The 14523-nt window shown below is 39.5% G+C and overlaps 1 protein-coding gene across 1 annotated transcript in view; it reads right to left on the reverse strand.

Moving 5' to 3' along the window:
- XPO1 (exportin 1) overlaps positions 1-14523 on the reverse strand; it is a 443161-nt gene that overhangs the window by 74281 nt on the left and 354357 nt on the right. Inside the window, exons 12-14 of the mRNA XM_053712052.1 lie at positions 5689-5886; positions 2939-3077; positions 1739-1920 (exon numbers count right to left, since the gene is read on the reverse strand). Coding sequence (XP_053568027.1) covers positions 1739-1920; positions 2939-3077; positions 5689-5886 — 519 coding nt within the window. The remainder of the gene's footprint in view (positions 1-1738; positions 1921-2938; positions 3078-5688; positions 5887-14523) is intronic.

Consider the following 14523-nt stretch of genomic DNA (forward strand, 5'->3'; position numbering starts at 1 on the left):
CAAGGCAAATAAATGTTTGAATACATATATTTAGAACTTTATAAACAAAAGTGCCCAACCATAGCTTGGAGTGTCACAGAAAATAAGACTTACTTACCCCAGGACACTCATCTACATATAGCAGATAGCCAAACCAGTACTGAAACGAGAATCAGCAGAGGTAATGGTATATATAAGAGTATATCGTCGATCTGAAAAGGGAGGTAAGAGATGAATCTCTACGACCGATAACAGAGAACCTATGAAATAGACCCCGTAGAAGGAGATCACTGCATTCAAATAGGCAATACTCTCCTCACATCCCTCTGACATTCACTGCACGCTGAGAGGAAAACCGGGCTCCAACTTGCTGCGGAGCGCATATCAACGTAGAATCTAGCACAAACTTACTTCACCACCTCCATCGGAGGCAAAGTTTGTAAAACTGAATTGTGGGTGTGGTGAGGGGTGTATTTATAGGCATTTTGAGGTTTGGGAAACTTTGCCCCTCCTGGTAGGAATGTATATCCCATACGTCACTAGCTCATGGACTCTTGCTAATTACATGAAAGAAAAAGGCAGCGAAACACATCAACGCTGAATGCTTATGAATGCTGAATGCTTATGGAGCTGTTAATCTGAGTCAGGATGGTTTCGCAGAAAGACTCTCCCTGCATCTACGGACTTTAACCGTCATCCACGCTCTCACTGAGAGGCTGACAGGACTACTTAAAACTCCAGTCCCATTGCAAAGAGTACTACCCTTCATAAGAGACTACTCTGAATCTTCCGACACTTCTCTGCCAACCTCCTGTGATGAAAAGCAAAGAATGACTGGGGGATGAGGGGAGTGGGGGAGGTATTTAAGCCTTTGGGTGTCTTTGCCTCCTCCTGGTGGCCAGGTTCTTAATTCCCACAAGTAATGAATGAAGCTATGGACTCTCCTCCTATTAAGATGGAAACTATGCTTATACAACACAAATCAAACAAATTATCATATCTTGACTTATGACTCGAAGAAGCATTTCTCTTTCATAGGGTGCCGGTCAGAAACCCAATGACTGAAACCCACATTTTTCAGGTACCTAAACAACTACTACTTTTATAAACTAGACGTGTATTCGTACTTTTCATAAGGAAACTAATGCCAATCATGGCAGCTGCCAGTGTCATTTGGATATTTCCAGAGCTGGGTTTCTTCTTGTGAAAGTGCAACACACTAAGACCTGTGCAAATCCAGACCTTAGTGTGTTGCTCTTTCACTAGAAGAATTCCAGCTCTGAAAATAGCTGAATGCTGCTGATGGCTGCCATCTTCGGCATTTTTTTCCTCATGAAATGTACAAATACAAATGTCTACTAAAAACCAACTGATTAGAAGAAAAGAAAAAATCAGTATCGAAAGGAAGAAAAGAAGTAGCACATCAATGAGTGATATACAGAGAGAGAGAAATGCCAATACATTGTAATAGCAAGCAGTTCATTAAACACAAATCTGTCCAGTTTGCATTCAAAAATGTTTTTATCTGACAGCTAAAGTACTGAAGTGGCCTATCTGGCATCCAGTAAAAGGGCCCGCCCTTGTTGGTAATTGCTAAAAGAGTAAATCAATATAATAAAATTACAGTCCAAATTAAAGAAACCATTAAACAATGCACGGTAAATCCACTAACAATGTGGGTACAAGCTTTACAGTACAGAAAAGGATATTTAAAATGTTGATCTCCTAAAAAAATAAACAAAATTCAAATTGCACATACCTTTATAACAGTAACCAGAAACCTCTTTTCATCTTCCTCATGCATTGCACCACTGATTGATCCTATAGCCCAACACAACGTATTCAAGTTTTTCCACGACCATTCTGTGCCATTAACTTGGTTGTGAAGTTTTTCAGTCATTATTCTTTCGGTGTCCGCATAATCCAAGTGAGTGAGATATACTGGGGAAAAAAAATATACATTAAGGAAATTAAATTTAAGAAGGAAAAAAACAGTTTAAAATATATAAGCTCCTTGCAAAGAAGGTGCAGTCTATAATACTGGTATTACCTGAGGGTACATGTTTAGGATTGGGGGAAGATATACAACTCTTCTTTAATCATCCCTTTAGCAAGGTTATGAATTTTAAAACTAGTAGGTCAGTGCAAAACCTGCCAATGAAAATGATGGTGATGGTATTTAACCTAGGCCTGTGAAAGCTATATACAGGATCTTAATGCTGTATGAGAAGACTAAGAAGATAAAAGTCAGCAGATGCCCTGCATAGGCTTTCAGAAGCCTCATAATACATAGCTTTAATCCAAATAGTGTACAACATTTTGATCTCCTGTTATCCTTAGCCATGCCACTGCCAACGCCCTAATAGAATTCACATTTTTGCACAATTTCTATTTAAATGGACAGTCTACACCTTAGTCATCTTACCTTAGATTAAGTTGCAAATAGCCACCTGCAACCCCTTTCTATATCATGCAGCAGAAACCGTAAAAAAAATATTTTATAATGAATATTGTTTCTGGCCACTTTGAAATGGTTGTCAAGCTCCGCCCACTGACATCACAATCTGGGCTACACCTTGGCACTCTGATGAATAGCATTGAGTCTGTTGAATCCAACTAGTGAGCCTTTTGTGATTTTGGACGCCATATGCAGCCCAGATCGTGATATCAGTGGGTAGAGCTTGGCAGTCATCTCAAAGTGGCTGTAAATAATTAAAAAAAAATAAAAAAATTACCATTCCTGTTGCATCGATCAACGCAAACAAAAAATGTTTTAATTCTTAAAAGAAACTAACTACCTACTTTGAAAACAGACACACAACTCTATAACAAAGCGTTCCTGAAAAGAATGAGATATACTTTAAACCAGTCTAGACATGAGATATTTATAAAGAATTAAATATATGCACACAACTTTTGAGCATTGTTTCTTTCTTAGTATTGCAAAAAAATGTAATACCCAGTGTTTCTCTCATATTCTTGTAAAGGTTGATGGAATCTGTGTCCTTCATAAATTCTCTAACCACTTCACCTTGATCATTTTCTACAACCAGAACTTCTTCTGGTTTAGCCATGCGACTGACCATCAACAGGCGCACCTAAAAAAGCAATTAAGAGAATTTCCAGATTATATATATTTCACAAGCATGTACTTCTTAAAGGCACATTATACACTCATTTTTTCTTTGCATAAATGTTTTGTAGATGTTCTATTTATATAGCCCATAAAGTTTTTTTTTTTTTTTTAATGTATAGTTTTGCTTATTTTTAAATAACATTGCTCTGATTTTCAGACTCCTAACCAAGCCCCAAAGTTTTATGTGAATACCGTCAGCTACCTTCTCCAGCTTGCTCCTGTTTGTGTAAAGGGTCTTTTCATATGCAAAAGAAGGGGGAGGGGGGGGGGGGTAAGTGTCTTATTTGCCACTTGCAGTGGGCTTTTCAACAGAGCCAAACTGACAGCTTCTAAGTAAGTTTTTTAAATAGTTTTATACTGGATTTTTATATCAGTATCTTTGCATCTTATTCTTTATAGTAGTGTCTATTACATGCAGTTATATGAAAATGAGTGTATACTGTCCCTTTAAATAACCTACATTTTAACAATTTAGCACGGCTAACCCCTTTAAAGAAAGCGTAACTGAAGAACTGACATTCTATTTTCTACTCAGTATTGAATTGTTACTCTGTCAAAACCGGTGTCCACTATAAGATAAGGGGATGCTTGTATTTATGCAGTTCACCTTCCTAAAAAACTGCTCGTTTTATATCACAGTATATAATGATTTAAATTTATAGAATTATCACTAATTATTCACTGATTGCAGCATTCATGAAGAGATCTGCTCAACATATACAGTGATTGATTCTTTTTTAGTCACTGTTCCAAATAAAGCAAGCGGTGGAGGAAATTTGGTCATCGATAACCAATGCAGAAAACAATGTATTAATGTATTTGGATAGTTCTCACAATAGATGGCAATATACAGAAAAGCCTTGTAATTATTTCCATAACCTTATATTATTAAAATTTCGAAGGGATTACAACTATGTGTTGTGATGTATTTTATCTATAAAAGCAGTTTCTTCTTAAAACAGCACCAACCTGCAAGTTATCAATTATATTCCCCTTTTAACATCAACCATTTAATTGAAGCTCTGTTTTATGTACAAACAAACGATTTTAGTAATTGTTTAAATTAATAGCTTCATTTTCTGTTACCAACATTTTTATGACTGATATACTGACTGAAGTTTAGAAACTACATTTAAAAATACTAATATACAGAAAAATAGATTTTCTTTTTGAAATATAAATAAATAGTATATGTTTGTGCTATGTACCAGGTCAGGGGAAAAAGGTACTAGTCCATTCAATGTTGAATGTGGGGAAGTTATAGAGCTTCAAGGGGTTTTATTCTTAAAAGATGGTCGATAGACAAAACGTGTTTTGTAAATGATGTTATCCTTATGGCTAGGAATATGATTTTGGAGGGATACAAAAACAAACTGCTAGATCTTGTTTTTATCCAACTTGTGATTGAACAATATGATGTAAAAATTTGTGGAAAGATTTTATTACAATCCAACTTGAAGAAATAAAATTTAAAAACCTTTTGAGAATACATTGACTATAAGATTTTGAGGAGAGGGAAGGATAGATGTGCGGGGCAGAGAGGGAAGGAGTAATATGTTTGTTATAGAAGTGAGAAAGATGATTTTAAAAAAAAAAAATTGAGATTATGGGAGGAGAAGGATTTAAAAATCTATTCCTTGTAATTTCCTTAAAGGGATGCAGTTTTGATTATGAATCGCAGCATCCGTATTTTGCTCATCTTTGTAAACTTAAATTAATTATGGTTTATTGTATATTATTAGGTCGTATTAAATATACAAAGTTGTTTAAATTTAATTTACTTTTAGAGGTGTTTAAAGCTTTGTCTTTGGATCTGTGTTGATAAAGATGTATTGTTAAATTAGATGTCCTTAATAAAGATATGAAAAAAATATACAGGTATACCTCACTTTACAGTGCTTCGCTTATACAGAGCTTTGTGAAGCTGAAGTTCAACCTCCAATGATTTTGAAACAGTGCTGTAATCTTCATGAGATTGCGAAAAAAGTGACTGGCACCATTTTATTATGCGCAGTTCACTCTGTTTACAGCATTACAGTGCAATCTGTGTCTCACTGTTATAGTCTGGCAAATTTTACTACAGTAATTGTCACTATTTTACAGGTACAGTATTTATTGAATAATAATTGTATACTGTGCTGTGCTAGTGTTAAACGTAACACTATTGCACCCCTAATATATGTTAGTTCAAACATGTTTTCAAGTTTTTAAACACACTGGCAAGTGAAAAGAAATCTAAAACCTCCTTGTTTCACTTTAAGGCGGTTTTCACTTTACAGCGGGGCTCCGGGCCCTAACCCGCTGTATGAGCGGGGTATACCTGTATAGGCAAAGTTAGAATTTCATCTACTGCAATTTCTTACCAGTGATGGACTAGTAGACATTTTCAGCTATACCATATATAAAACGTATTACCTGCATACATCTATACACAAACAGTGGATCCTAGATTTTGTGTGGCGAACCCCCCCCCAAAAAAACTGTACAGAACTTAGTAGAGAGTTCTGAAAACTGCACAATTAATTTTCATAAACTTACTATAAATATGAACAGCTATATTTTAAACACATTACCTTTGATAAAACTGGCAAGTACAGCTGCCTTCTGGGAGGAACATCAAAATGCTGGCTACCAGAAAGTAATGGTGATGCAGATGTTGAGAATGGGCTCTCTCTATAAAGCTCTGCCGCAAGATGGTTCCAGTACTCAAGGCATATCTTAAATATTTCTGTTTCTTCCACTTCTGATACAAGCAACATATAATGAAGAGCCTATAAATGATTAAATATACTAACAATATTAAAGACCTAGAATATATTGTATTTGTCCAAGATGTTGCAGAATTTATTTATTTAAATTGCACTTACAACCAAGTGACCTTCCCATCAGACCATAAATCACCACTGAATCAAGAAGCAACTACTCCTGAGCAAGTGAAAAAGTTCACAATATATACATATGTTTGTGATGGGCTGATGGCTGTCACATGATATGGGGGGGGGGGGAGAACTGGAAGTAACTTTAATATGTTTGAAAAAAATCTAGTAATCATTTTGTATTCAGTGTTAATACATAGTCTTTTTATTATACATCAGTGTTAATTTTGACGGCAAATTTCGATTTAGTCGACTGAAACGCCAGTAGATTTTAGTCTACTAAATCTCCAGTAGGTTTTAGTCGACTACAATCTAAGGGGTTTAGTTAAAGTAATACATTATTTAAGCATTTCTCTATAATTTGAAAACTGATTATATACTCCAGGAGTAAACTTAACACCTGTTATTTATGGTATTAAAGTGAATGTAAATTTTGATGCTAAAGTGCCCAGTTTTTAAAAGTTTGATTAAAAACAACGGCACTTTAATTCATCAAAATTTACATTTCACTCCTGTTGTGAAAAAATACTTACCTTTTAAACTTCACAGCAGCTCCAGCTTCCTCCGGTCTCACAAGGAGGACGCCGGATGCCTTATTTTAGACCCAGGAAGAGGCTTTGAAACGGGTGGAGGAAGCTGGAGCTGCTGTGAAGTTTAAAAGGTAAGATTTTTTTCACAACAGGAGTGAAATGTAAATTTTGATGAATTAAAGTGCCCCTGTTTTTAATTGAAGTTTGAAAAACCGGGCACTTTAGCATCAAAATTTACATTCACTTTAAGGTTTAAACATGCAATACAGACACAGATTTAGCCGTTGTGATATATAACATCTTTATTAAACTTAAAATTAAATAAAGCCAAGTTTCATAAACAGAAATGCAACTTTAAAATACAGGTAGCCCTCAGTTTACGCCGGGGTTAGGTTCCAGAAGGAATGGTTGTAAATCGAAACCGTTGTAAATTGAAACCCAGTTTATAATGTAAGTCAATGGGAAGTGAGGGAGTTAGATTCCAGGCCCCTCTCAAATTGTCATAAGTAACACCCAATACATTATTTTTAAAGCTTTGAAATGAAGACTTTAAATGCTAAACACTCAGCATTTTAAACAATATCCAATAATCATACAACACAGAATATATAATTAAACTAAGTTAAATGAACATAAAACATTTGCTAAACTGCATTATAAACCTTATGAAATAATCAAAACACAGACTTTACTTGCATTTTTCTGCACACAGTTCCTGTCTATAAATCAGTCCAGAATCGAATGCATAGAAAGAAGACCTATGAAAGCTGCTCAATAGCTCATGTCTAGCTAGACTAATTAATTTCAGCCTGTTTCTGTGCTTGGCTTTGCACATCTTTGCTGCAACACAAGCGGACAGCTCCACCTACTGGCTATTTTAATCAATGCAATGCTTCTCAATGCTTTTCAATAGCAGTCACATGACTGAAAAAAAAGGTTGTTAATCTGAAAAGGAGCAAATTGAACTGGTGTAAATCGAGGGCCACCCGTTTTAAAAAAAACAAACAAACTGTAAACTGTATTGGCTGTATTGCACATATTACCCAATATAAAAACAGAATTTATGTTTACCTGATAAATTACTTTCTCCAACGGTGTGTCCGGTCCACGGCGTCATCCTTACTTGTGGGATATTCTCTTCCCCAACAGGAAATGGCAAAGAGCCCAGCAAAGCTGGTCACATGATCCCTCCTAGGCTCCGCCTACCCCAGTCATTCGACCGACGTTAAGGAGGAATATTTGCATAGGAGAAACCATATGATACCGTGGTGACTGTAGTTAAAGAAAATAAATTATCAGACCTGATTAAAAAACCAGGGCGGGCCGTGGACCGGACACACCGTTGGAGAAAGTAATTTATCAGGTAAACATAAATTCTGTTTTCTCCAACATAGGTGTGTCCGGTCCACGGCGTCATCCTTACTTGTGGGAACCAATACCAAAGCTTTAGGACACGGATGAAGGGAGGGAGCAAATCAGGTCACCTAAATGGAAGGCACCACGGCTTGCAAAACCTTTCTCCCAAAAACAGCCTCAGAAGAAGCAAAAGTATCAAACTTGTAAAATTAGGTAAAAGTGTGCAGTGAAGACCAAGTCGCTGCCCTACATATCTGATCAACAGAAGCCTCGTTCTTGAAGGCCCATGTGGAAGCCACAGCCCTAGTGGAATGAGCTGTGATTCTTTCAGGAGGCTGCCGTCCGGCAGTCTCGTAAGCCAATCTGATGATGCTTTTAATCCAAAAAGAGAGAGAGGTAGAAGTTGCTTTTTGACCTCTCCTTTTACCAGAATAAACAACAAACAAGGAAGATGTTTGTCTAAAATCCTTTGTAGCATCTAAATAGAATTTTAGAGCGCCAACAACATCCAAATTGTGCAACAAACGTTCCTTCTTCGAAACTGGTTTCGGACACAACGACTATCTCCTGGTTAATGTTTTTGTTAGAAACAACTTTTGGAAGAAAACCAGGTTTAGTACGTAAAACCACCTTATCTGCATGGAACACCAGATAAGGAGGAGAACACTGCAGAGCAGATAATTCTGAAACTCTTCTAGCAGAAGAAATTGCAACCAAAAACAAAACTTTCCAAGATAATAACTTAATATCAACGGAATGTAAGGGTTCAAACGGAACCCCCTGAAGAACTGAAAGAACTAAGTTGAGACTCCAAGGAGGAGTCAAAGGTTTGTAAACAGGCTTGATTCTAACCAGAGCCTGAACAAAGGCTTGAACATCTGGCACAGCTGCCAGCTTTTTGTGAAGTAACACAGACAAGGCAGAAATCTGTCCCTTCAAGGAACTTGCAGATAATCCTTTCTCCAATCCTTCTTGGAGAAAGGATAGAATCTTAGGAATCTTTACCTTGTCCCAGGGGAATCCTTTAGATTCACACCAACAGATATATTTTTTCCATATTTTGTGGTAAATTTTTCTAGTTACAGGCTTTCTGGCCTGAACAAGAGTATCAATAACAGAATCTGAGAACCCTCGTTTTGATAAAATCAAGCGTTCAATCTCCAAGCAGTCAGCTGGAGTGAGACCAGATTCGGATGTTCGAACGGACCTTGAACAAGAAGGTCTCGTCTCAAAGGTAGCTTCCATGGTGGAGCCGATGACATATTCACCAGATCTGCATACCAAGTCCTGCGTGGCCACGCAGGAGCTATCAAGATCACCGACGCCCTCTCCTGATGGATCCTGGCTACCAGCCTGGGGATGAGAGGAAACGGCGGGAATACATAAGCTAGTTTGAAGGTCCAAGGTGCTACTAGTGCATCTACTAGAGTCGCCTTGGGATCCCTGGATCTGGACCCGTAGCAAGGAACCTTGAAGTTCTGACGAGAGGCCATCAGATCCATGTCTGGAATGCCCCACAGTTGAGTGATTTGGGCAAAGATTTCCGGATGGAGTTCCCACTCCCCCGGATGCAATGTCTGACGACTCAGAAAATCCGCTTCCCAATTTTCCACTCCTGGGATGTGGATTGCAGACAGGTGGCAGGAGCGAGTCTCCGCCCATTGAATGATTTTGGTCACTTCTTCCATCGCCAGGGAACTCCTTGTTCCCCCCTGATGGTTGATGTACGCAACAGTCGTCATGTTGTCTGATTGAAACCGTATGAACTTGGCCTTCGCTAGCTGAGGCCAAGCCTTGAGAGCATTGAATATCGCTCTCAGTTCCAGAATATTTATCGGTAGAAGAGACTCTTCCCAAGACCAAAGACCCTGAGCTTTCAGGGATCCCCAGACCGCGCCCCAGCCCATCAGACTGGCGTCGGTCGTGACAATGACCCACTCTGGTCTGCGGAAGGTCATCCCTTGTGACAGGTTGTCCAGGGACAGCCACCAACGGAGTGAGTCTCTGGACCTCTGATTTACTTGTATCTTCGGAGACAAGTCTGTATAGTCCCCATTCCACTGACTGAGCATGCACAGTTGTAATGGTCTTAGATGAATGCGCGCAAAAGGAACTATGTCCATTGCCGCTACCATCAAACCTATTACTTCCATGCACTGCGCTATGGAAGGAAGAGGAACGGAATGAAGTGTCCGACAAGAGTTTAGAAGTTTTGTTTTTCTGGCCTCTGTCAGAAAAATCCTCATTTCTAAGGAGTCTATTATTGTTCCCAAGAAGGGAACCCTTGTCGACGGAGATAGAGAACTCTTTTCCACGTTCACTTTCCATCCGTGAGATCTGAGAAAGGCCAGGACTATGTCCGTGTGAGCCTTTGCTTGAGGAAGGGACGACGCTTGAATCAGAATGTCGTCCAAGTAAGGTACTACTGCAATGCCCCTTGGTCTTAGCACCGCTAGAAGGGACCCTAGTACCTTTGTGAAAATCCTTGGAGCAGTGGCTAATCCGAAAGGAAGCGCCACGAACTGGTAATGCTTGTCCAGGAATGCGAACCTTAGGAACCGATGATGTTCCTTGTGGATAGGAATATGTAGATACGCATCCTTTAAATCCACCGTGGTCATGAATTGACCTTCCTGGATGGAAGGAAGAATTGTTCGAATGGTTTCCATCTTGAACGATGGAACCTTGAGAAACTTGTTTAAGATCTTGAGATCTAAGATTGGTCTGAACGTTCCCTCTTTTTTGGGAACTATGAACAGATTGGAGTAGAACCCCATCCCTTGTTCTCCTAATGGAACAGGATGAATCACTCCCATTTTTAGCAGGTCTTCTACACAATGTAAGAATGCCTGTCTTTTTATGTGGTCTGAAGACAATTGAGACCTGTGGAACCTCCCCCTTGGGGGAAGCCCCTTGAATTCCAGAAGATAACCTTGGGAGACTATTTCTAGTGCCCAAGGATCCAGAACATCTCTTGCCCAAGCCTGAGCGAAGAGAGAGAGTCTGCCCCCCACCAGATCCGGTCCCGGATCGGGGGCCAACATTTCATGCTGTCTTGGTAGCAGTGGCAGGTTTCTTGGCCTGCTTTCCCTTGTTCCAGCCTTGCATTGGTCTCCAGGCTGGCTTGGCTTGAGGAGTATTACCCTCTTGCTTAGAGGACGTAGCACTTGGGGCTGGTCCGTTTCTACGAAAGGGACGAAAATTAGGTTTATTTTTGGCCTTGAAAGACCTATCCTGAGGAAGGGCGTGGCCCTTACCCCCAGTGATATCAGACATAATCTCTTTCAAGTCAGGGCCAAACAGCGTTTTCCCCTTGAAAGGAATGTTAAGTAGTTTGTTCTTGGAAGACGCATCCGCTGACCAAGATTTCAACCAAAGCGCTCTGCGCGCCACAATAGCAAACCCAGAATTTTTCGCCGCTAACCTAGCCAATTGCAAAGTGGCGTCTAGGGTGAAAGAATTAGCCAATTTGAGAGCACGGATTCTGTCCATAATCTCCTCATAAGGAGGAGAATCACTATCGATCGCCTTAACTAGTTCATCGAACCAGAAACACGCGGCTGTAGTGACAGGGACAATGCATGAAATTGGTTGTAGAAGGTAACCTTGCTGAACAAACATCTTTTTAAGCAAACCTTCTAATTTTTTATCCATAGGATCTTTGAAAGCACAACTATCTTCTATGGGTATAGTGGTGCGTTTGTTTAAAGTAGAAACCGCTCCCTCGACCTTGGGGACTGTCTGCCATAAGTCCTTTCTGGGGTCGACCATAGGAAACAATTTTTTAAATATGGGGGGAGGGACGAAAGGTATACCGGGCCTTTCCCATTCTTTATTTACAATGTCCGCCACCCGCTTGGGTATAGGAAAAGCTTCTGGGAGCCCCGGGACCTCTAGGAACTTGTCCATTTTACATAGTTTCTCTGGGATGATCAAATTCTCACAATCATCCAGAGTGGATAATACCTCCTTAAGCAGAGCGCGGAGATGTTCCAACTTAAATTTAAATGTAATCACATCGGGTTCAGCTTGTTGAGAAATTTTCCCTGAATCTGAAATTTCTCCCTCAGACAAAACCTCCCTGGCCCCCTCAGACTGGTGTAGGGGCATTTCAGAACCATTATCATCAGCGTCCTCATGCTCTTCAGTATCTAAAACAGAGCAGTCGCGCTTACGCTGATAAGTGGGCATTTTGGCTAAAATGTTTTTGATAGAATTATCCATTACAGCCGTTAATTGTTGCATAGTAAGGAGTATTGGCGCGCTAGATGTACTAGGGGCCTCCTGAGTGGGCAAGACTCGTGTAGACGAAGGAGGGAATGATGCAGTACCATGCTTACTCCCCTCACTTGAGGAATCATCTTGGGCATCATTTTCAGTGTCACATAAATCACATTTATTTAAATGAGAAGGAACCCTGGCTTCCCCACATTCAGAACACAGTCTATCTGGTAGTTCAGACATGTTAAACAGGCATAAACTTGATAACAAAGTACAAAAAACGTTTTAAAATAAAACCGTTACTGTCACTTTAAATTTTAAACTGAACACACTTTATTACTGCAATTGCGAAAAAGTATGAAGGAATTGTTCAAAATTCACCAAAATTTCACCACAGTGTCTTAAAGCCTTAAAAGTATTGCACACCAAATTTGGAAGCTTTAACCCTTAAAATAACGGAACCGGAGCCGTTTTTAACTTTAACCCCTTTACAGTCCCTGGTATCTGCTTTGCTGAGACCCAACCAAGCCCAAAGGGGAATACGATACCAAATGATGCCTTCAGAAAGTCTTTTCTATGTATCAGAGCTCCTCACACATGCGACTGCATGTCATGCCTCTCAAAAACAAGTGCGCAATACCGGCGCCGATATTATTTTACCAAAATACCCAGATTAAATGATTCCTCAAGGCTAAATATGTGTAATATATGAATCGATTTAGCCCAGAAAAAGTCTACAGTCTTAATAAGCCCTTGTGAAGCCCTTATTTACTTTCTGAATAAACATGGCTTACCGGATCCCATAGGGAAAATGACAGCTTCCAGCATTACATCGTCTTGTTAGAATGCGTCATACCTCAAGCAGCAAAAGACTGCTCACTGTTCCCCCAACTGAAGTTAATTCCTCTCAACAGTCCTGTGTGGAACAGCCATGGATTTTAGTAACGGTTGCTAAAATCATTTTCCTCTTACAAACAGAAATCTTCATCTCTTTTCTGTTTCAGAGTAAATAGTACATACCAGCACTATTTTAAAATAAACTCTTGATTGAATAATAAAAACTACAGTTAAACACTAAAAAACTCTAAGCCATCTCCGTGGAGATGTTGCCTGTACAACGGCAAAGAGAATGACTGGGGTAGGCGGAGCCTAGGAGGGATCATGTGACCAGCTTTGCTGGGCTCTTTGCCATTTCCTGTTGGGGAAGAGAATATCCCACAAGTAAGGATGACGCCGTGGACCGGACACACCTATGTTGGAGAAAACTTTAACCGTTCTCTGTTATTAATTAAAACAAGTATCAAGTAACAACAACAAAAAAATTCTGAAGCTAGCACAGGCACAGCATAACTTAAACCCATACTTGTGGGTTATGCTTATCTCTTAAGGAAGAAAACACGTTATGATCATTTGGGCCTTCCAGGCATCCGTAGGCCTGCCAAGTAGGAGCTAGTGATGCTCAGAATTTAAAACACTAACAGACAGGGGTTGCTTTCTAAGGGGCACGGGTTCTGGTTGCTTGCTGGCTGGTAAGAGTTGATGTACGGGCAACAGCTTACAGAGCTTTTATTTCATGAGATGCATTTGATTGTTATCTTTTTGTAAGTGTCAGTTTACTGAAGCAGGTGTTTTTAGCAGTACATTTTTACTTTTCCCCCTTGAATCTGCATTGCCTTTCCGTTTCTTTATGTGCAGTAGTGGTTAATCACATCTACCAGCTGCAGCTACCACAAATTTGGGGACTAGAATGAATTAACCATTCACTAGCCAAGAATTTGTATCTATCCACTACAGCAGGGGTCAGCAACTTTGGGCCCCCAGATGTTTAGGAACTACATTCCCCCTGATGCTCAGACAGTCTAAAGAGTCAGCATCATGGGAAATGCACTTCCAAAACATCTGGGGGCCCAAGGTTGCTCTACAGGCACCCATTGAATTGAGGATCAAAGGAAGTAATTAGTATGTAAATTCTTGGATCCTCAATTCAAGTTAGGATTAGAAAATTAGCACTTTGGCGACCCTTGCGTCTACCCTCCTAGTCCAGAGCCAGGAAAGCCCCATTTCCACCAGAAACCATGGAAATGATTCCACCAGAACAGGACCAAATACCGTACAGCTGTGAACCACGGGGTCCTGCTAGAAATATCCTTGAGTATGCTACATGAAAACATACAGTTCACAAACATTGGCAATTGTCACCTCAATATGAGGGAATAAAAATATTGTATTCCTATAAATAAAAACATAGGAATACAAATAAATTAGTGTCCTAAGAACACTAAGAAAGAGTACAATACGGAACCCGGTCATGTTCCAGACATGAGTAATGAACACCTCAATATGAGAACATGAAATAATATGATACTAAACATTTAATGGAAGATAAAATCCACTCAACATGAGAGAGATAAATACACAGATTCCT

Source organism: Bombina bombina, chromosome 4 (genome assembly GCF_027579735.1).
Source record: "Bombina bombina isolate aBomBom1 chromosome 4, aBomBom1.pri, whole genome shotgun sequence".
In the NCBI taxonomy this organism is placed as follows: Eukaryota; Metazoa; Chordata; class Amphibia; order Anura; family Bombinatoridae; genus Bombina; species Bombina bombina.